Source organism: Triturus cristatus, chromosome 6 (genome assembly GCF_964204655.1).
Source record: "Triturus cristatus chromosome 6, aTriCri1.1, whole genome shotgun sequence".
Taxonomy (NCBI): domain Eukaryota; kingdom Metazoa; phylum Chordata; class Amphibia; order Caudata; family Salamandridae; genus Triturus; species Triturus cristatus.
In genome coordinates this window covers 59,909,670-59,930,770 of record NC_140589.1, presented here as the reverse complement: position 1 = coordinate 59,930,770, position 21,101 = coordinate 59,909,670, and the positions used below count along the sequence as shown (strand labels likewise).

At 45.8% G+C, this 21,101-nt stretch overlaps 1 protein-coding gene across 1 annotated transcript in view; it reads left to right on the top strand.

The window, feature by feature from the left end:
• The window catches only part of DNAH8 (dynein axonemal heavy chain 8), a 13,985,216-nt gene that overhangs the window by 4,457,046 nt on the left and 9,507,069 nt on the right, over positions 1-21,101 (top strand). The window contains exons 29-30 of the mRNA XM_085610239.1: positions 2,439-2,674; positions 2,795-2,899. Of these exons, the coding sequence (XP_085466365.1) occupies positions 2,439-2,674; positions 2,795-2,899 (341 nt within the window). The remainder of the gene's footprint in view (positions 1-2,438; positions 2,675-2,794; positions 2,900-21,101) is intronic.

Below are 21,101 nucleotides of genomic sequence, written 5' to 3'. Positions count from 1 at the left end.
TTTAAATCCAGTTTCCTAGCCCCAAATTGGCGTTCCTGGTCAAACGGGTGTCGGTAAAGGGGTTAGGTCAGTGCACTTTATACTGTCATTACTGTAATGCAGAACATTGGGGCTCTGCCGTAAGGTGAAACACTCAGAAGGCAGCAAGCTTAAGGAAAAAGTGCACATTTCTTTCCTTGGGTGTGAAAGGTCAGGAGGAGCTCATCTCAGCTTATAAATAACAGATATTTGTGGAGTCCTCTGATTTCTTTGTGCCAGAGCAACGTGCTCTCCGATTTGGTCCAAAAAGCACGGTTTGATGCTAGGTGGCTATTGCCGTGGTTTGGTCTCAACTGGCAGGAGGGCTGCGAGAGTGGATGGGTCTGGCTGGGGCTTAAAATTGTTGTAGATGTTGCTGTTCATGTGCTGAAAAAGAGGGAGAGCTGGGTGCAGAGGTCCTGTGAGGGGTAACACTTGTGGAACTAGCTACTGATGAGGAGAAATCCTTCACACTGGCGAAGATTTCCTTGACACTGTTAGTGCTGTTTTCGATGAAGTCGGTGAGAGCGAAGCATTTGGTGGCTCCGATTTTTTAATGGTAGAATCTGAGGGCTGACCTGTAGGTGCTCTTGTCAGTGTTGTTGTACTGTTCCTCCACCTGTGTATGAGTTGCTTGCAGTGGTGTTTGGTGAGTCTGAGTTCATCTGTGTACCAGCTTGCTTGTGGCTGGGTCCTAGTGGCATTGGCAGTTTTTTGTGGAGCCAGGGTGTCTGCACAGAAGGTTTTTCAGGCATATAAGCCGGATATAGATTGCGGGAGATCATTGTTGTGGTTTAGGAGCATTGATGAACACTTTTCTTCTGTTCCAGTCTCGAAGTGTTGGTTTGGAAGTAGCAGTTGTTCAGTGGTGGGGGTGGGCTTGTTGAACTGGAGGAAAGTGAGGTGGTCCAGATGACTGAGGTGGACTTGTTTAATGTGAAGTTGTTGAAGTTGGTGAAAATGGGGTCTAGTAGGTGCCCAGCTCTGTGGGTGGGGCCTTTCTGGGTGAGTCTGAGCATGGTCAGGTCCTTCAGGATGTTGTTTGTGTTGGGGCAGGGAGATCCTTCAGGTGGTAGTTTAGTCCGCTAAGAAGGATGAAGGTGAATTTAGTACCAGGGGGGCAAAAAAGTCCATGATTGTGCTTCTCAAGTCGGAATGGTCCAGGAGGTCATAGAGGAAGGTGCCGTTCATGGTGTTGTTCTATGTGATGTGAAGTTTAATGGTCAACAATCCATGCTGTTGTTGGTGTTTGGGGTGGTGAAGCAGTAGATTTTCGCTTTAAAAACGATGCAGAGTCCTCCTTTGGGCTTGTTGGCCCTGTCTTGCCATATTTCATCTCAGGGTACCAGGGGCTTTTAGTTTTGGTTAGGAAGAGCAGATCTAGTGAGAGGTTGTGCAAGAGGCCCCTGACTTCAGAAAAGTATCTTGAGAGGGAATGTGTGTTGAGGAGGAGACAGTACAAGAAGCAGTGGGGTTTGCGTGTGGGGGAGGTGTATAGAGCTGGGCCTTGTGTGTTGGATGTGGAAGGACATGGGATGGGTACAAGAGGTGGTGTGCAGGAGAAGTAGCCGGTGGAAGACGAGAACGCCCCGTCAATGTCAGCCTGCAAGGCCCAGCAGCAGAGCTGGGAGATAAATACGGAGTTTGGGGTATTGAGAGATGCAGATGAGTAGTGATGGTAGATGGTGGATGGGAGCAAGACCAGAGGTCCTGGTGCAGGGCCTGGACAGGGTACAATGGGCACAAAAGAGCTTGCCTTCGGCTTGCCAGCTGCAGTCCCTCTGCACAGTTGCCATTAATAGGGGGGGGGCAGCGGACAAGTTGCAGGGGTTATTGGCGGGGCTGGGGTGAGTGGCAGGAAAGAGTGCAGCATGGGTGAAGAAGCAGGAATGGCCGCCACATGGAGTAAAGTAGATGAAGGGGAGCTAGAGCAAGGAGAAGGGAAGGAGGTATGAATAGCTACAAGAGGCAAAAGCTGCCAAGGCAGAGACAAATGGAGAAAGAGACAAAAATCAGGTAAAGTGCGGCAAAACACATAAAAGAGGGCAAAAGATCAAAGTGGGAATAAAGGCAAAGAATGATTGTGAGAGTGCAAGGTCAAAGGTGCCAGATTGCCAAGTGCAAGAACAAAAGCTAAAATTGACAAGAAAAGGAGCAAAAGAGGCACAAATAAAGAGTGAGAGTGCAAGGGTCAAAGTGATAAAGAGAGGAACACCAGGAGCGAGTGGTGGAGCTATAAGCTCACAAAAAGAGAGGTGGAGGGGAGAGGAAGGGAACCTCACAACATAGCTAGGGCTGGGTCCGACAGGGCTAAGCGTGGTGGGAGAACAAGGCACAAGAAGGTGACACAGGCATAGGCAGATCCTGCTAGATCCTGTAAGAAGGATAGTTCATCACAATTGTTTTTCTATTCTTTCTAGAACCATTAAAACTTGCTTTGTCAGTTGAAGCTAAAGCATGGAAACTGTTATTGTGTCAATACCTACATGAAGAATACAAGAAGAAGATGTCTGATATTACAACATTTACAGCTGAATATTTAAATAAGCTCTCCAGACCTATCGGTGACCTGGATGATGTAAGATTTGCAATGGAAGCTTTAGCCAATATTCGTGACAATGAAATAATGATGGATATGTCATTGGGACCCATTGAAGTAAGGCTAAATTGTTTTCTGTACATTATTTCTTAAGATATAATTTGGTGATTAAATGTCTCTTGACTTCCCATGCTCTCCTACTGATGAAGTTTGCATTTCTCAAATATTTTTGTTCAGGAAGCATATTCAATTTTAAATACATATGAAGTGCCTGTGACAAAGGAAGAAACTGAAGGAATTGATACACTGAGATATTCTTTTAACAAAATGCAAACCAAAACTGTAAGTGTTTCGACATATGTTTTCTACAAGTTACATATACATTTGTAAATAGTAAGTTAAATGCTTATCAAAATGGTTAGGTTGTATGCAGTAACAAAAAAGGAACAATGCTTAATTATGCAATTGAGAAAGTAGAATTCTAGAAAATGAACATCAATTGCATTGTTAAAAAAGGGAAATTGCCTTCACATGCCTGCAGTTAAAAAAGGGGAATAAGCTGAATTAGAATCCTGAGGTTCTGTTTACCTTGCATGAATAAATTGTTGTTAAATCAATGGACAATGGTCAGTATCAATAAAATCATGCAATTATCCAGTATTGGGGTATCTTTCATAGATTTACATGCCTGAATCATTCCCTGTCGCCGAGGCGGGAGTCCCACGGTAAAATACAAAAGCAGTGCCTAAGTAAGTAATAATAGTAGGCTAAAAGAAAGCCAGAGGCCTAAAACTTAGTAGCCTATCTACATCATTATACGAAAAGAACTAAATAAAAGTTCCAACCAATCAGCTACCAGCACCCTCTAGAACCTTCCCAGCAGAGGGTGTTCTTTTCACTGCACGTCATGTGAAAGGGAGTTTCCCTGAGTGCCTACTCAGTTCTTCACTTTTTTCTTCAGAATGTGTGATAAGAAAGCTCTTTTTAGACCTTGCAGGACCTGTGAGAAGAAGAGCGTCCATGTGGACGACCAACATGAAGATTGTATCTACTGCTTACATCCTAAACATGTTGTTAAGGATTGTAGATTTTGCCGGACCTTCACTGCTAAGACTCTAAGGGACAGGGAGGCAAGGCTGCTTTTATGGTTGAAATCTTCCTCGGCTGAGGAGGATGGCAGGGCCTTAACGTCTAGCAAAAGGGATAGATCACATGACAGCTCTTCCAGTGAGGGAAGAAAACATCACAAGGCCTCCATGAAGTTTCTGACCATTGACAGAGGTCACTAATATTATCCTCCGGGTCAACGCTGTCTTCCCCTCTGAGGTATCTAAAAGACCTTCAGCCTCTAAAACCGTGAGTAAAACCCAGGTGAAGACTCTTACTCTGGCTTTCTCTCATACGGTTTCTGTGACTTCTTCTGCCCCTCTGTCGACGGCTACAGTCTCCACTACGGCTATCTCTTCACCTATCGTGTCTTCCAAGATATCTACTATGTCTAAAAAGCCTGTTTTGAAAGATTCGTCGATGAAGAGTTCATCTTCTAAGTCTTCGTCGACGACCACGTCGACGTCGAGTTCGTCGGCGAAGGTCCCATCGACGACGAAGGTACTTCTATCTTTAACGTCTGCCTCATCGACGTCGACCACGTCGACGACGACGATTCCGCCGACGACTCCTTCAGTGAACCCGTCGACGACGATTTCATCGACGAAGAGCTCAGAGCCTGTCGACGACGGTCCCATTGACGAAGACCCCGTCGATGTCAGCCCCATCGACGTCGGTCCCGTCGTCGAAGAGCACGTCGATGACCATCCCGTCGACGAGGAGTTTGTCGAAGGCGATTCCACCAGTTTCAGACTTACCATAGACAAGATTACAGCAAGATATCTCCTCTTCTGCCATCTCATATCCTTGAGACTTATGTAGAGGATGGGGACTTTGATGAGGAAGGTGATGAGGGACCGTTCGGCATAGCTCGGCACCCCTTGGAACTTCACATAAAATGCCAAGATGATGATGAGGAAGAGGATTACCAGGAACACTATTACCAGGAAGGCCTCTCTACACCACATTACAGACATCCCAGAAGGGATTGGATCATAGGGAGACAAATCATCTTTCTCCTACACTCATACAAGATCTCCAGGCCATGCTGACAGATTACCGTCAACGTTTTCCCCCACAACAGGCTGTCCCTGACATACCACCTTTACCTTCTGAAGTGCCAAACTCACTACCGCAGAAGGAAGTTCCTATTTTGCCGCCTCACCCTTCTGGCTCAGTACCACAATCACACCATGATACTTCTTCCTCGGATGAGGAAGAGGTCGAGGAGGGTGAAATGCCTGATAAAGATACTAGTGTGGATCCTTGGGATGATTATATCATACCAATGCCTTCTCCACCCATTCCTCAGCCTTCGGATTCTCCCCCTGAGGATATTAGCGGTTTTCACAACCTGATGCAACGTGCTGCAACCAGATTTCAATTGCCAGTCACAGTAGAACACACGGATTGCTTCTTACATGACTTTAAAGAAGAGCAGAGGAAGATCACAAGAGCGATTCCCACCATTGAATATATTTGGAATGAAGGGATAAAAATTATGAAAACGCCTGTCTCTATACCAGCTGTCCTCCCTCGCATTGACAAAAAGTACCGTGCTCCTCTGGAAACTCCATCTTGTCTAATTGGTCATCCCCGACCAGATTCAGTAATAGCACAAGCCGCCCAGCAACGATCCAAAAATCCAGCTACGCCAATATCAACGTCGCCAGATAAGGAAGGACGGAGGTTGCACCTTATAGGTTAAAAGTTCTCCACTATGGCAGCAGCCGCCATTAAAGCAGCAAATTCTTTGGCCATACTCGGCCGTTATGACCGCCAGATGTGGTCAGATTTGTCTGAATTTATGAACATCATCCCTGAGGACCGTAAACAAGATGCAAAGAAGATACTTTTGGAGGGAGAACGAGCCGCATCTGAGATCATAGACTGCGCTCTGGACATCACTAACACCAACTTTAGACATCTCGCTGGTGCTGCAGTACTTAGACGCCAAGGATGGCTTAAAGCAACATCTTTTAGGCCAGAAGTACAAACAAAAATTTTAGACATGGCCTATGATGGTGAGTCCTTATTCTGAAAACACATAGATGAGGCCCTCCTTGCTATAAAGACGGATACCGATACGGCTAAATCGTTGGCTGCTCTTCAATATAGGCGTGGATCTTTCCGAGGTGCAAGAGGTCGTGGCTTTGCATCAAGAGGAGGGTATCAAAATCAACAAAATAGACAATATCAGACACAGTATAGACAGCTTTACGGGCGATCATCTTACAGACAATCCTCCTCAACTAGCTTCTCTCGCCAGGGCGGATGAAAGCGATTGAACAATCACGGTCGCGATGCCAACAGAAAACAATGAGTTACGCAGGACGCCAGTCATCCCTCCCTCCCTCCCTCCCCGTGGGCACAAAAATTTCAGCTTTTGCCCACAAGTGGCAACAGATCCCTTCGGATCGATGGGTTCTCTACCTAGTCAACAACGGTCACACCCTTCAATTCATCAAACGACCACCTCCTACCCCGCCCAGGGGTCCCCCTCCCCTCGTCTTCACTTACTGTTCAAAGAAGCCTTGATTCTCTGCAAGAATGCAATAGAGAAGGTTCCATCATCTCAAAAGGGGACCGGGTTCTATTCTCGCTTTTTCCTCATCAAGAAAAAATCAGGAGAGTGGCACCCGATTCTGGACCTCTGCAAACTCAACACATTTCTGAAGAAACAGAGTTTCCTGATGGTTACGCCGAAGTTTTGAGCTGCCTAAACAAAGGGGTTTTTATGGCTTCTCTAGATCTGGAGGACGCGTACTTTCACATCCCTATACATCCCAAACATCGCAAATACCTGCGATTCACACTGGCTGGCGTCCACTATCAGTTCAAGGTGCTTCTGTTCGGACTGAAATCGGCACCAAGGATCTTCACGAAATGTCTTGCACCAGTGGCAGCGGCTCTGAGATCTCAAGGAATACAAGTGTTTCCTTATCTAGACGATTGGTTGCTCAAGGGTCTTTCGGAGCAGGCAACCGCAGATGCTATCTCAGCATTCAGCATGCCTGCATCTCTTTTCAACGCTAGGCCTCTCTCTCAATGAAAGCAAGTCTCAGCTGAGTCCTCTTCCACTGATTCCTTTTCTGGGAGCAATGCTGGACACCATACAGTGCAAAGCATTCTTGTCAAAAGACCGCCAGCTGCGTCTGCAAAAATTGGCAATATCAATCACAAAAAGAAAGTCAGTTTCTGTCTGGATATTCGCTTCTCTTCTGTGGATGTGCTCATCTGCAATAAACCTTGTACCGTTGGCACGACTCAGAATGAGTCCTCTGCAGGAGGAATTGCATCTGCAATGGCAGCAAGCTGTAGGGTCGTTTGACGACTCCATCATGGTAACATCGCGCATGATAGACTCTCTGCATTGGTGGTCTCAGACGGCAAACTTGGCTCCGGGTCTTACTTTCCTACCAACTCCTCCAGAATTCGTTCTAACAACAGACGCTTCCATGGAGGGATGGCGAGGCCATCTCCAAGACTTGCAGATTCAAGGAAGATGGTCCCAAGAATACCGTCAACAGCATATCAACAGATTGGAGCTTCGCGCCATCTTTCTCCCGAGGATTGCGGGCTCCTCAGTGCTGGTCCGTACCGACAATACGACCAGCATGTATTACATCAACAAACAGGGGGGAATGAGGTCACTGTCTCTTTCGCAGGAGGCTCAGGAACTGTGGGAGTGGGTTACAGCCCACAAGATAACCCTAAGAGCAGACCACGTCAAGGGGCTTCAAAACACTTTGGCCGACACCCTGAGCAGGTCTCTCTCGGGCTGTCACAAATGGGAATTGGAGCAGAAGCAGGTGAACAGAATCTTCCAAGTTTGGGGCAAACCAGCACTGGATATGTTTGCGACAAAAGAGAACAGGAAATGCCAATATTACGCCAGCAGGTTCCCTCAACAGGGCTCAAGAGGGAATGCCCTGTCCATGAGATGGTCAGGGCTTTGCGCGTACGCTTTTCCCCCAATACCTTTGATTCCGAAAGTTCTCCGCAAAATGAAGATGGAGGGTTGCTGTCTCATCCTGATTGCACCCCGTTGGCCAAGGCAAAATTGGTTCCAGGAACTGCTTCTTCTATCTCAGGACAATCCTATCAGTCTAGTACCAACACTCACGATGTTGTCAAGGGAGAGGGGTCAAATACTTCATCCAGATCCACAGTCGCTGCGCTTGCACGCATGGCTCCTGATTTCTTAGAATTCAAAGATCTGAACATCTCTCAGGACTGTCATGAAATTCTAGCCAAATCTCGTGCCCAGAGTACAGTCAAAACTTATCGCTCACAAAGTGGAAGCGATTTTGTCATTGGTGTGATGTATTTGGTATTTTTATTTATTTAAATGCATAAGTTAATTAAAACCATTGCATTACAATCGAGCATTAAACAAAACAAAAACTAAAGAAAAAGCCACACAATACATAAAAATAAAACAGATCTAAAAAAGTGCAATAATTAAAATGCCAGTGTTTGTTTAAAGACTTCTTATCATAGTTGTGCTTGGGTATTGCTTTTTTGTTGCCATAAGAAATAGTTATCCTGCTGGCTCCTTCAAGTCACCAAGGCTGCTTTATTTCTTTTCTTTTTGCTGATAGTCTTTTTCTTGTCAAGTGATTATGCTTGGCGATTATATGGGGAAATGGACTTTCGCAGGCCTGTATTTAAAGTAGTCCAGTATCAGCGTTTGAACAATTCGAGGACTAGGTCGGGGAGCCAAGCCAGGGTACATTGCACCCCTGATAGTTTGAATGAATCTTCCACAGCGAGCCAGGATATAAAGTTCATTTTGTGTAAAGCATAGAGCAGAGGCTCCCTGGCAGGTGGTTACTTTTTCTTTCAAGCAGAGGGCTCTAAGGAGAAGCCTCCTTTCTGTAGTTAAAGTAGGGCAGCAGCACAGAAGGTGCAGCCATGATTCTCGTTTATATTCACATAGGCGGCATGCTCCTCCTGTGTTTTGGTCTGTCCAAGCTTGACTGAAATCCGCGATTGGGAGCGCCAGCAGTCGCATGTACATATTCTCTCTTCTGGCCTTAGGGTTGAGCAAGACAGTGAGATAAGGCTGAGGTTTATTTATTAAATATGAGTCGTTCAGCGGTATCTGGAAAGGTAATGTTTTTAATGCAGCCTGGTCTTGCTGATAAGAAACTTGTTGTACTTGTTTGTTGATACGCTTTTTCCATTGGTGTGATGTGAGTGATGTCCACCCTATCCAAGCTCCTGTGGAACAAATTCTTCATTATTTATTATCCCTGGCCAAAACTGGGCTTGTGTTTTCATCAATTAAGGTTCATCTTGCTGTGCTTTCCAGATTCAGGAAGAGTTTTAATAAACCTTCACTCTGTTCCTCTTCGCTAGTCAAACAATTTATGAAAGGACTCTTTCAAATTTTCCCTCCGATAAACAAAGTGTTGGCTCAATTAATGAGAAGACCATTTGAACCTATCCACAAACCTGAACTCAAGTTTCTCACATGGAAGGTTGCTATTTTGCTAGCTCTTACATCGGCTCGAAGGGTTAGTGAAATCCAAGCTTTCACTATCTCAGAACCCTTTTTGCATTTCTCTAGGGATTACGTAACTCTCTGGACAAATCCCAAATTCATCCCTAAAGTACCGTCTCAATTTTACTTAAATGAACCCGTAAAGCTTAAAGTTTTCTTTCTGGATCCAACCACGCCAGCGGAGAGAGCATTACACTCACTCGATGTTAAACGTTGCTTAAAGTTCTATTTACAGAAGACTAAGGACATCAGGCGATCCAATCAATTGTTTGTAGCCTATGGTCAAGCCACACTTGGGACTGCTGTAACTAAGGCTACAATAGCCAGATGTCTGGCTACTACAATTCTTTTCTGTCATGACAAAGCCAACAAACCTTTACAAAGAAAGGTCAAAGCGCATTCTACCAGAACTATGGCAGATTCTACTGCACTATTTGCCGGAGTAACATTGGAAAACATCTGTCGTGCTGCGACATGGAAGAATGTCCATATGTTCACGAAACACTACTGTCTGCAATCTGCTCTGCAGGACAAGCCATTCTTCAACATCTTTTTCATTAAGATTAGGGTTACGTTTTTATCTATACTGCACTGTTTCATGTGTTTTTTATATATATATGTTTATATATATATATATATATATATATATATACTATGTTTATGGCTTCGAATTTATGCATTTCATTATATTTTAAATTTGCCTTTCATAGGTACTGTTTCTTTACGTGCATTCTGTTTATTTTACAGTATAACTAGCTTGTTAATGTTCTAACATTTCTGGATGTCTTTTGGGAGTTTATGAACCCTGTCTCCCACCATCCACAAATGACACTGTTTTAGCTTACTGCTTGCTATTCTGATTCAGGCATGTGAATCTATGAAAGATACCCAATACTGGATAAGATAACAAGTTACTTACCTGTAACTACAGTTATCCAGTATTGGTATCTTTCATAGATTCACATGCACCCACCCTCCTCCACGGCGAGACAGTTCTTTGGTTGGGATCCATGTTTCCCACTTGTGCTAAGAAAATCTGAGGAGAACTGCCTCTGCTGGGAAGGTTCTAGAGGGTGCTGGTAGCTGATTGGTTGGAACTATTATTTAGTTCTTTTCGTATTATGATGTAGATAGGCTATTAAGTTTTAGGCCTCTGGCTTTCTTTTACTCTACTACTATTACTTACTTAGGCACTGCTTTTGTATTTTACCGTGGGACTCCCGCCTCGGCGACGGGGAATGATTCAGGCATGTGAGTCTATGAAAGATACCAATACTGGATAACTGTAGTTACAGGTAAGTAACTTGTTTTCTTGTGTGGCCGCAGCTGTTGCAGCATAATTATGGATTTACCACAATTAACACATAATTTGAAACCTAATTTACAGATTTTAACAAAAATATTGGGCATGATTTCCTGACTTTTGGTGCAAGGCAGCACAACAACCAAAGTTGTTACACTGTGTTGAGTGAAAGTGAGAGAGAAAGCAGTGCCACATCTACTCAAATATGGCACTATTTTTTCCTACCCCAGCTCTGGTGTACTTTAGACTGACATGCGCCAACACACAAATCCATGTACCAGAGTATCTGCATTTTGCCAAGCGTAGGTTTCTTGTACTGAAAGGTGACAATTCCACTGCAAAAACGATACTATAATATGTTTCCCACTTTGTAAATTTACTGTAGAGTTTAGTACACATGCAAAGTAGGAAAAGTGTGGCCACATTTTGAAACTTAAGCCTTACTCCACAGTTATGCCCGCCTCAAGCAGGCATACTTTTTTGGCACAAATCTCTATATATCCTAGTAGAAAGGGATGGGTCAAATCCCATGGGTGGTTGCATGGGAATACCCATGTACCACCCATAGTAATCCCCCTTGATTCAAAGTAGAACATACTTTAAACAAATTTCCAACACAATATAAATCCCACTACGTTTGTGGTACAAACCCAGTGGAATGTGTTAATAAATCCCAGACATCGATTCTAATTCAAATGGATCAAAATAAGATTGTTGAAAAATGTGCTGCATGATTAACTATTTCTTGCTCTTGAGGTAGATAACCCTGTTAATTGTAGTGGTAAATAGTAAAGGTCTGTAAAGTGGATTCTGGGTTGTTACTATGTTGATAATACCCATATTTCCCAAGGACCCATGAAATATTGCCATATTTACAAGCCTATATAAAATATGGATGTCTGATAGAGATTTCTACCCCCAGATTCCTTACCTTAGAATTATCCCCCTGCGCTAGACTGGATCTGGAAATTCTTGAGCAGTAAACCTGATTTGCGGTAGGTGGCAGCATTTGGCTCCACTTCGAAGGCCTCGTCCACGCTGGAAGTGACATTACGGTGCCTATATAGGTCGCACCCCAGCACACTGATATCAGTCATTTTATTTCCACAGCAGTCAGATCAGATCTGGAAGAGCTACCCCAGCCACTTTTTTGACTGAGTTATTTTGACGTTTTGTCAAAAATCTTTTTTTAGATCCTTCCTCCTGGAGTGTGAGGGATTCCACCTAAAAAAATAAACGGTTTTAAACCCTGGAGTGTTGCAGGGATTCTGCACATACACAGACCTATGCACAGGAAACCAGGACCTAGGTGTACTGTGGTGTACCAAAAACACGCCTCAGTGCCCAGAACCCCTATCCGGCTAGCTATAGTATCACATTCATTCTCCATACTACAGCGGAGCTACCAATGATTGGATATCCTAGAACATGCGACTCAGGGCCTCTCAGAATTCGTGGGAACAAGACACTCTTTCGCTTAGATACTCATACCTGTTCACAATGTGAGTAACCAGAGACACTGTATAGTTTAACCCCTTCGCTGCCAGGCCTTTTTCCCCTCCTGTGCCAAGCCTTTTTTTGGCTATTTGGGGTAGTGCGCGCTTAGGCCCCTGTAACTTTTTGACCACATTAGGTATCCACGCCAAATTTGCGTCCTTTTCTTCCAACACCATGGGGATTCTAAAGGTACTCAGGGTTTGTGGATTCCCCTGGAGGGGTCACAGAAATGAGCCAAAATACAGCAAAATTTTGGTTTTTTTCGGAAAAATTGGAAAAACGGGCTGCAAATGAAAGCATCTGGGTTTTTCCCTGCAAATGTTATCAAAAAAGGGTTTGTGGGGTTGAAATCACCATTTTCCCAGCTTTTGGGGGATACCAGACTTTTGTCAGAAACCCAACATTTTTTACACAGTTTTGGCATTTTTCTGGGACATAGCCTATTTTTGCTATTTTTTGTGCTTTTTACCTCCTTCCAGTTATTGGCAGAAATGGGAACAAAAGCAATAATGGATCCTGGAAAGCTATACATTTTCGCGAAGAAGACGAAATTCTAAATTCAGAAAGGGGTCATTTGTGTAGATCCACCAAGGTTTTGTTATAGAAACAAACAGTTAAATATAGGATAAATTGAAAATTAGTTGAAAAAAACAGCCTTTTGTGTCAACGTTTTCACCTGTAACTTCTTCTAATTATGACAGCTCTTTGAAAGCAATATATTGTTGCATCCGCTGGACATTACTGGTTGTGGGGATATATAGGACTTGTAGGTTCACCAAGAACCCGACGAGCCCAGAGCCAAAAACTGAGCAGCAACTTGCAATGGTTTTTTATTATGTACCGGGTATATAGTAATTATTCTGTAAAAATGTGTACATGGAAAAATCGGTATGAAAGACACCTATGTATTTCTGAAATGGGAACAAAATATAGAGTTTAGAAACAGTAGATATTTGCACATTTCTGAAATTGGGAATACTCATACTAGCATGAGAATTATCAGTCATTTTTTAGAATGACTTATTTTTTACACAATGTCTTTCATTTGGAAAGCAGAAATGCATCTAAAGTCAATAGATAATAACAGTTCCTTTACAAATCTGAATTACCCTAAGTCTCCCGATAAAAGTGGTACCTCACTTGTGTGGGTAGGCATAGTGCCCGCGACAGGAAACGGTGTAAAACGCAACGTGGTCACAACTCAATATCGCAGTGAAAATTTACCCTTTTGTGGCAAAGTGCCTAGCTCTAGTTTTTTAATCCTAGCTCTGCGGGCACCTTGGGAAACCTAGCAAACCTATACATTTTTGAAAACTAGACACCGAGGGGAATCCAGGATGGGGTGACTTGACTGCCTCCCACCAGGGTCTGTTACACAGAATCCCTTGCAAACCTAAAAAATTGTCAAAAAAAACACATTTTCCCCACATTTCTGTCGTGGAAAGTTCCGGAATCTGCGTGGATCCACAAATTTCCACCCACCCCGCGTTCCCCAAAGTCTTACGAGAAAAACGGTACCTCACTTGTGTGGGTCGGCCTAGTGCCCGCAACAGGAAACGGCGCAAAACGCAACGTGGTCACACCTCAATTTCGCAGTGAAAAATGAGCCTTTTTTGGCAAAATGACTAGCTGTAGTTTTTGAACCCTAGCTCTGCGGGCACCTTGGGAAACCTAGCAAACCTATACATTTTTAAAAACTAGACACCTAGGGGAATCCAAGATGGGGTGCCTTGACTGCCTCCCACCAGGGTCTGTTACCCAGACTCCCTTGCAAACCTAAACAATTGTCAAAAAACCCACATTTTCCCCACATTTCTGTAGTGGAAAGTTCCGGAATCTGCGTGGATCCACAAATTTCCACCCACCCCGCGTTCCCCAAAGTCTTACGAGAAAAACGGTACCTCACTTGTGTGGGTCGGCCTAGTGCCCGCGACAGGAAACGGCGCAAAACGCAACGTGGTCACACCTCAATTTCGCAGTGCAAAAATGACCCTTTTTTGGCAAAATGTCTAGCTGTAGTTTTTGAACCCTATCTCTGCGGGCACCTTGGGAAACCTAGCAAACCTATACATTTTTGAAAACTAGACACCCAGGGGAATCCAGGATGGGGTGACTTGACTGCCTCCCACCAGGGTCTGTTACCCAGAATCCCTTGCAAACCTAAAAAATTGTCAAAAAAAACACATTTTCCCCACATTTCTGTCGTGGAAAGTTCCGGAATCTGCGTGGATCCACAAATATCCACCCACCCCGCGTTCCCCAAAGTCTTACGAGAAAAACGGTACCTCACTTGTGTGGGTCGGCCTAGTGCCCGCGACAGGAAACGGCGCAAAACGCAACTTGGTCACACCTCAATTTCGCTGTGAAAAATGACCCTTTTTTGGCAAAATGTCTAGCTGTAGTTTTTGAACCCTAGCTCTGCGGGCACCTTGAGAAACCTAGCAAACCTATACATTTTTGAAAACTAGACACCCAGGGGAACCCAGGATGGGGTGACTTGACTGCCTCCCACCAGGGTCTGTTACCCAGAATCCCTTGCAAACCTAAAAAATTGTCAAAAAAACACATTTTCCCCACATTTCTGTCGTGGAAAGTTCCGGAATCTGCGTGGATCCACAAATATCCACCCACCCCGCGTTCCCCAAAGTCTTACGAGAAAAACGGTAACTCACTTGTGTGGGTCAGCCTACTGCCCGCGACAGGAAACGGCGCAAAACGCATCGTGGTCACACCTCAATTTCGCAGTGAAAAATGACCCTTTTTTGGCAAAACGACTAGCTGTAGTTTTTGAACCCTAGCTCTGCGGGCACCTTGGGAAACCTAGCAAACCTATACATTTTTGAAAACTAGACACCTAGGGGAATCCAGGATGGGGTGACTTGACTGCCTCCCACCAGGGTCTGTTCCCCAGAATCCCTTGCAAACCTAAACATTTTTTTTAAAAAACACATTTTCCCCACATTTCTGTGGTGGAGAGTTCCGGAATCTGCGTGGATCCACAAATTTCCACCCACCCTGCGTTCCCCAAAGTCTTACGAGAAAAACAGTACCTCACTTGTGTGGGTCGGCCTAGTGCCCGCGACAGGAAACGGCGCAAAACACAACATGGTCACACCTCAATTTCGCAGTGACAAATGACCCTTTTTTGGCAAAATGACTAGCTGTAGTTTCTGAACCCTAGCTCTGCGGGCACCTTAGGAAACCTAGCAAACCGATACATTTTTGAAAACTAGACAACCAGGGGAATCCAGGATGGGGTGACTCGACTGCCTCCCACCAGGGTCTGTTACCCAGAATCCCTTGCAAACCTAAAGAATTGTAAAAAAAACCCACATTTTCCCCACATTTCTGTGGTGGAAAGTTCCGGAATCTGCGTGGATCCACAAATTTCCACCCACCCCACGTTCCCCAAAGTGTTACGAGAAAAACAGTATCTCACTTGTGTGGTTCGGCCTAGTGCCCGCGACAGGAAACGTTGCAAAACGCATCGTGGTCACACCTCAATTTCGCAGTGAAAAATGACCCTTTTTTGGCAAAATGACTAGCTGTAGTTTTTTAACCCTAGCTCTGCGGGCACCTTGGGAAACCTAGCAAACCTATACATTTTTGAAAACTAGACACCCAGGGTAATCCAGGATGGGGTGACTTGACTGCCTCCCACCAGGGTCTGTTACCCAGAATCCCTTGCAAACCTAAAAAAGTGTCAAAAAAAGCCCATTTTCCCCACATTTCTGTGGTGGAAAGTTCCGAAATCTGCGTGGATCCACAAATTTCCACCCACCCCGCGTTCCCCAAAGTCTTACGAGAAAAACGGTACCTCACTTGTTTGGGTCGGCCTAGTGCCCGCGACAGGAAACGTCGCAAAACGCATCATGGTCACACCTCAATTTCGCAGTGAAAAATGACCCTTTTTTGGCAAAATGACTAGCTGTAGTTTTTGAACCCTAGCTCTGCGGGCACCTTGGGAAATGTTAGAGTCGGGGATCTCTGGTTGGCGCAAGGTTGCCCTTGTGTCAAGCAGGAACCCTCTCCTCCACGTCAGGGCGCAGGATAACCCCTCGCGAATGACCCTTGCTCACCCTCGAGGTGCGTGGCGTGAGCAGCCAAGGCGATTCCTCAGGCGTTGTTGGTTAAGCACTTACAATCATACACACAGTAAATACATCAATCCCCCCAGAAACGGACACCAGACTTGGATATATATAAAAATACGATTCTTTATGTAAAAATAAGGTATATATATCTCAGCAGACTTATCACAAGACCAATAATGTTTTCGCTATGCCACCAGGTTGTAAAGCGGGCAAATGTTCGTTGTTCGTAGCTTCAAATGGATAGTTCGTAGTCTCTTTACTTGTAGGTCCAGTACTCACAGAGATCGGTTCCTGCGAACGGGGAAATAAGACGTTGCGGGCCCCGAGCCCGATACTGGAACTTCTTTCGTGATGTGGAGAGTCGGCACAGGTCGGTGCGACTCTCAGCTTGGGAAGTGTTCTTGGGTCCTCAATCAGCAGGTGTGGGCAAGTAGGCAGGCGCGGCCCGCGACCCTTTAGCACGGCGGTGCAGGAGGGTCTCCACAGCGGGGGCGGCGCGGCCTGAGATGTCCGAGGATAGCGAAGCGGGGCCACAGGGCACGGTCAGTGCAGCTGGGTGACCCGGCGTAGATCACAGTCGTCGGACGGCTTCCGGCAGGAGGGGTGATAGCACGTTCAGCGCGCTCCAGTAGCAGGCGGTGACAGGGATGCAGGCGGCCTGGCCCGGGGACAGAGAGCGGCTCGGGACGGAGCGGGGCTCTCACGGGTTTGAGGCAGGCGAGCTTCTGAGTGTCACGGCCCTAGGAGGGGCGATGAGGGGCGCAGTCTCTTTTCCAGCGGGATGCCCACACGGCTCGAATTGGAGGATGAGCAAGAAGCACAGAGAACCCACTGTTCCTGGGGTTCAGTTCAGGGGGCAAGCTCAGATCAAGCCCTTGGAGAATGTTCAAGCACAAAGTAGCAAAGTCTTTTCAGTAAGTCTCTTCCTCTCCTCTCTCAGCAAGGCAAGCAGCAGGCCAGCTCCTCCGGCGTCTTCTTCTCCTTCTAGTCGGGCAGAGGTTCTTTGTGGTAAAACAGGATTCTGATTTCTTAGGAGCCAGGCTCCTACTTTTATACCATGATTCTTTTGTTCTTTAGCGCCAGGGGGCCTAGGCCTGGCTCAGTCCAGTTCTGGAGCACTTTGTTATGGTGACTCTGCTCTTTCCTTTCAGCAGCAGGGCAGAGACATCAGCCGCCCCACAGGGGGTGGCGCCGGCTTTGTGGTGGCAGAGCACAGGTCTATTCAAGAGTCAAGGTGTACTCCTCCCACCCATCCAGGTGTAATCTCTCTACCCACCACCTGGCAGCCAACCTGTCTCTGGGGATCCCCCCACCCTGCTCCTTACTGTTGCCAGGCAGAACACATCCACACAGCAGAGGCGGACTGAGATGGTCAGGTCAGTAAATACTAACTTTCTAAAAGTAGTATTTACAAACCCAGGATATTAAAATAAACTTGACTACAAGAAGTATTTTATCATCCTGAGTTCAGGCATACCAAACTGGACACTCTACCATGCTCTCTGAGTCCACTGGGGTCACAGCGTTGGCGTGATCCCAGCAGCCCATTCTGGCCTATGGAGAGCAGGTAGCCTTCAATAGTGAAAAACGACAAGGGCTGTAATTCACTACTAAGACATGCCACACACATCAGGGCATGTCCTACCTTATGCCTACAATGCACCCTGCCCTTAGGCCTACCAGAGGGGTGGCTAATATGTAGGTAAGGGAAGGTTTAGGGACTGGCAAGTGGGGGCACTTGCGCAGTCAGCGCGACGGTCCCGGACCGTGCACAGGGTCTGCGGTGGCAGGCCCTAGACACACTTTACAAGGCCGCTTCTGTGGGTGGCGCAACCAGCGCTGCAAGCCCACCAGCAGCATTGGCATTCACAAGCCCTGGCACCCCTGGTGCACTTTACGGGGGACTGACAGTGAATCCAATAAACCAATCATGGACATCAATTACAGGTACACTTTACTTAGGGAGCACTTGCACTGCGGCACGGATTAGCCGTGGCGCAGTGCCCTGAGCGGACAACACCAGCAAAACAGTCGAGGCACACCATCAAAAAAGTGGAAGGGAAACTCACGCCAAGGTGCCAGGTCTAACAGGAAACCTAGCAAACCTATACATTTTTGAAAACTAGACACCCAGGGGAATCCAGGATGGGGTGACTTGACTGCCTCCCACCAGGGTCTGTTACCCAGAATCCCTTGCAAACCTAAAAAATTGTCAAAAAAACACATTTTCCCCACATTTCTGTGGTGGAAAGTTCCGGAATCTGCGTGGATCCACAAATTTCCACCCACCCCACGTTCCCCAAAGTCTTACGAGAAAAACGGTATCTCACTTGTGTGGTTCGGCCTAGTGCCCGCGACAGGAAACGTCGCAAAACGCATCGTGGTCACACCTCAATTTCGCAGTGAAAAATGACCCTTTTTTGGCAAAATGACTAGCTGTAGTTTTTGAACCCTAGCTCTGCGGGCACCTTGGGAAACCTACATCATCACACCATGTAGGTGTGATGATGTATCCACACAGAGCACTGTGCACTTTCTGCTGTTTTGCAAACTGTACACGAGTTTTCGTATAGCATTTTTGAAACCTCTGTTTGTTAAATACGGAGTATATACAGTTAAACATGCTATGGCTTTAATTTTTAACTTGCAATCGGCAGATACTTGTTTTTATACTGCTACATTTTTAAATCAGTGCATCAACTCCAGGAAAAGTATGAGTTTTAATGAATTTTGACTATCAATTTCATATATTTATGTAAATGATATGAATTGACTCATGAATTATTGACTGTAATTATTAGTTGTATATTTTAGTTGAAATGTCCTTTAAAATGTATTGTTGTTTTTTATATCTGTGCTTTTATGGTCATTTATATGTGCAGAATAAAGCTTAAAGAAAGAAAGCAACTACACAAAACTGCAGAACAACCACTGTCGAAACTGGAATCAGGAATCAAAAGCTTTAGACTAGAATAAAAAGGAGAAAAAAACTTTATTGTCACATATGCATATAATGCTCTAGACCATCACGTACTGCGCAAAATTTATTACTTGAACCTCCCACTTTCAAGAAGGAAAGATCGATGGCCCAATCCTTTACAAGCAACGCGGCGAGAATCTGGAACTCAGCCTTAGCTCCGGACCACCCCCTCCCTCTTCCCAGTCCTTCAAAACTGACCTCAAAGTTCTCCTCCTGCAAAGACACTTCCAAACTTAATTCACACCCTCTCTATTGTCTGAAGGAAGTCTTTACATTATAGGAAATTCTGTTCTCCATGCCCGTAGAAGTGCCTTCCCAGTGTGTTCCTGTGTTTTGAGTGTCTGCCATTTATTGCACTTTTATACCTCTACTTGTACTTTGTACTCTTTTGTAACTTGCACACATGTCACTTTTCCTCTTGTAACGTATTGTTTGCTACCTCTTGTATTTTGTTTGCTTTTGATACATGCACAATTACCACCATTGCCTCATGTAACATAACGTTTGCTCTTGGTTTCAGAGTGTCTGCCATTTATTGCAGTATTTTACCTCATGTGACATCCATCAGAGAGCTGCGTGAATAATTACCTGGTAATCCCCTCAGCACAATGCAAACACCCACCCGAAATAGGTACCCAGTGAGGTCACACCGTTCGCATCGCCCTAACCTGCTCAAGGTTCATGTGACCTCAGTGACAGTCACAGCGACTGGATCACTGTTGCTCTAGGGTGTGCTGCTTCGTAGGCCTGCCCGCAAGACTGGAGATGAACTTCAGTATGGATTGTGGTGGACAGGCCTTCAAGGTTAACCCACAATTGACACCACTAGGGTACACCTGCTTGTGCTAAGACATCAAGCCTTCTAAGGTCTAGTGGGGCCTTCTACGGTCTAGCATGGGAATGTGCTCCCTCAGTACAGTGGTGTGGTGGACTGGTCATGAATGCGGAACCCGGTTCCCCAGTTCCAAATTACACAGCTCTGGCCATAGTGCCACATCCCCACTGAACACCATACTTGCCCACTGAGAGAAACTCGCACTGCCTTCAGCTATAACCTAATTGTGCCCGCTATAAACACTTGGATGTGGCTCAATTCAAATTATGCACTTGATAAGAGTAATATGCTGCCTAAAAAAAAAAAAAAAAGCAACCACTCATAGGAAATGCAAAGCATGTGAAATGTAAGCAGAAACAACATGGTTACCTAAACGATCTCTCACTAACTATTCAGAAATCAGCGAGTGGTTTCACCTGAAAAGTTATGGACCTGACTAGAGGGCCCTGAAGGGAACCGTTTCACTGTCCAGTGCTTACATCCTTACAAAACGTAAGCAGTATGGTATAAAAAGACCACATCCATTAACACAGAGCCATTGTACACATTGGTGCCGATTCCGATCCTGGAGAAACCGGGTACGAACCGTCGGACGGAGCATTTTCTCCGTCCGACTCGTACCCGGCGAAAAAACATTACAAAAATGCAAGTACGATTCGTATGGAAACACCATTTCCGTACGAATCGCACAAAACACCGACCGACGAAAATATACATACAAATGTGATCCAGGAAAGCGCCGACGTGACGTCGGGACGCATACAGGCTGCGTTACACGAACCAGGAAGTACGATCCGTACCGACGTCACCCCGCACGGATTATATTTTCCGACTGCCAAAAACTGCCGGGAAATCAGGACGACGCGCGCAAGGAGCACCTGTACGCGACGGACAGCCATGGACCCGAACCTACGTGTCATCCCAGCCCTCATAGCAGTCCACCAGCTCTACAGGAACCGCCGCAGACGCCGCAGAAGGTCAGAACAACACCCAGGGGCAAAGGGGGGGGCAGGGGCAGGACACATAACCCCCACCCAAGTCACACACTATACATGCCCTGGACATACCTGACCTGCAGGGCCTGGTCACTTCGAGGGGGTGGGGGCGTGTCCAGCAACGGAAGTGGATGTAGACGCGAACCGGCAACACAACAAGTCCGGTACGTACCGTACCCACGCCTTAAGAGCGTGGGTACGAGTCGTACCACGCCCACCCCTAC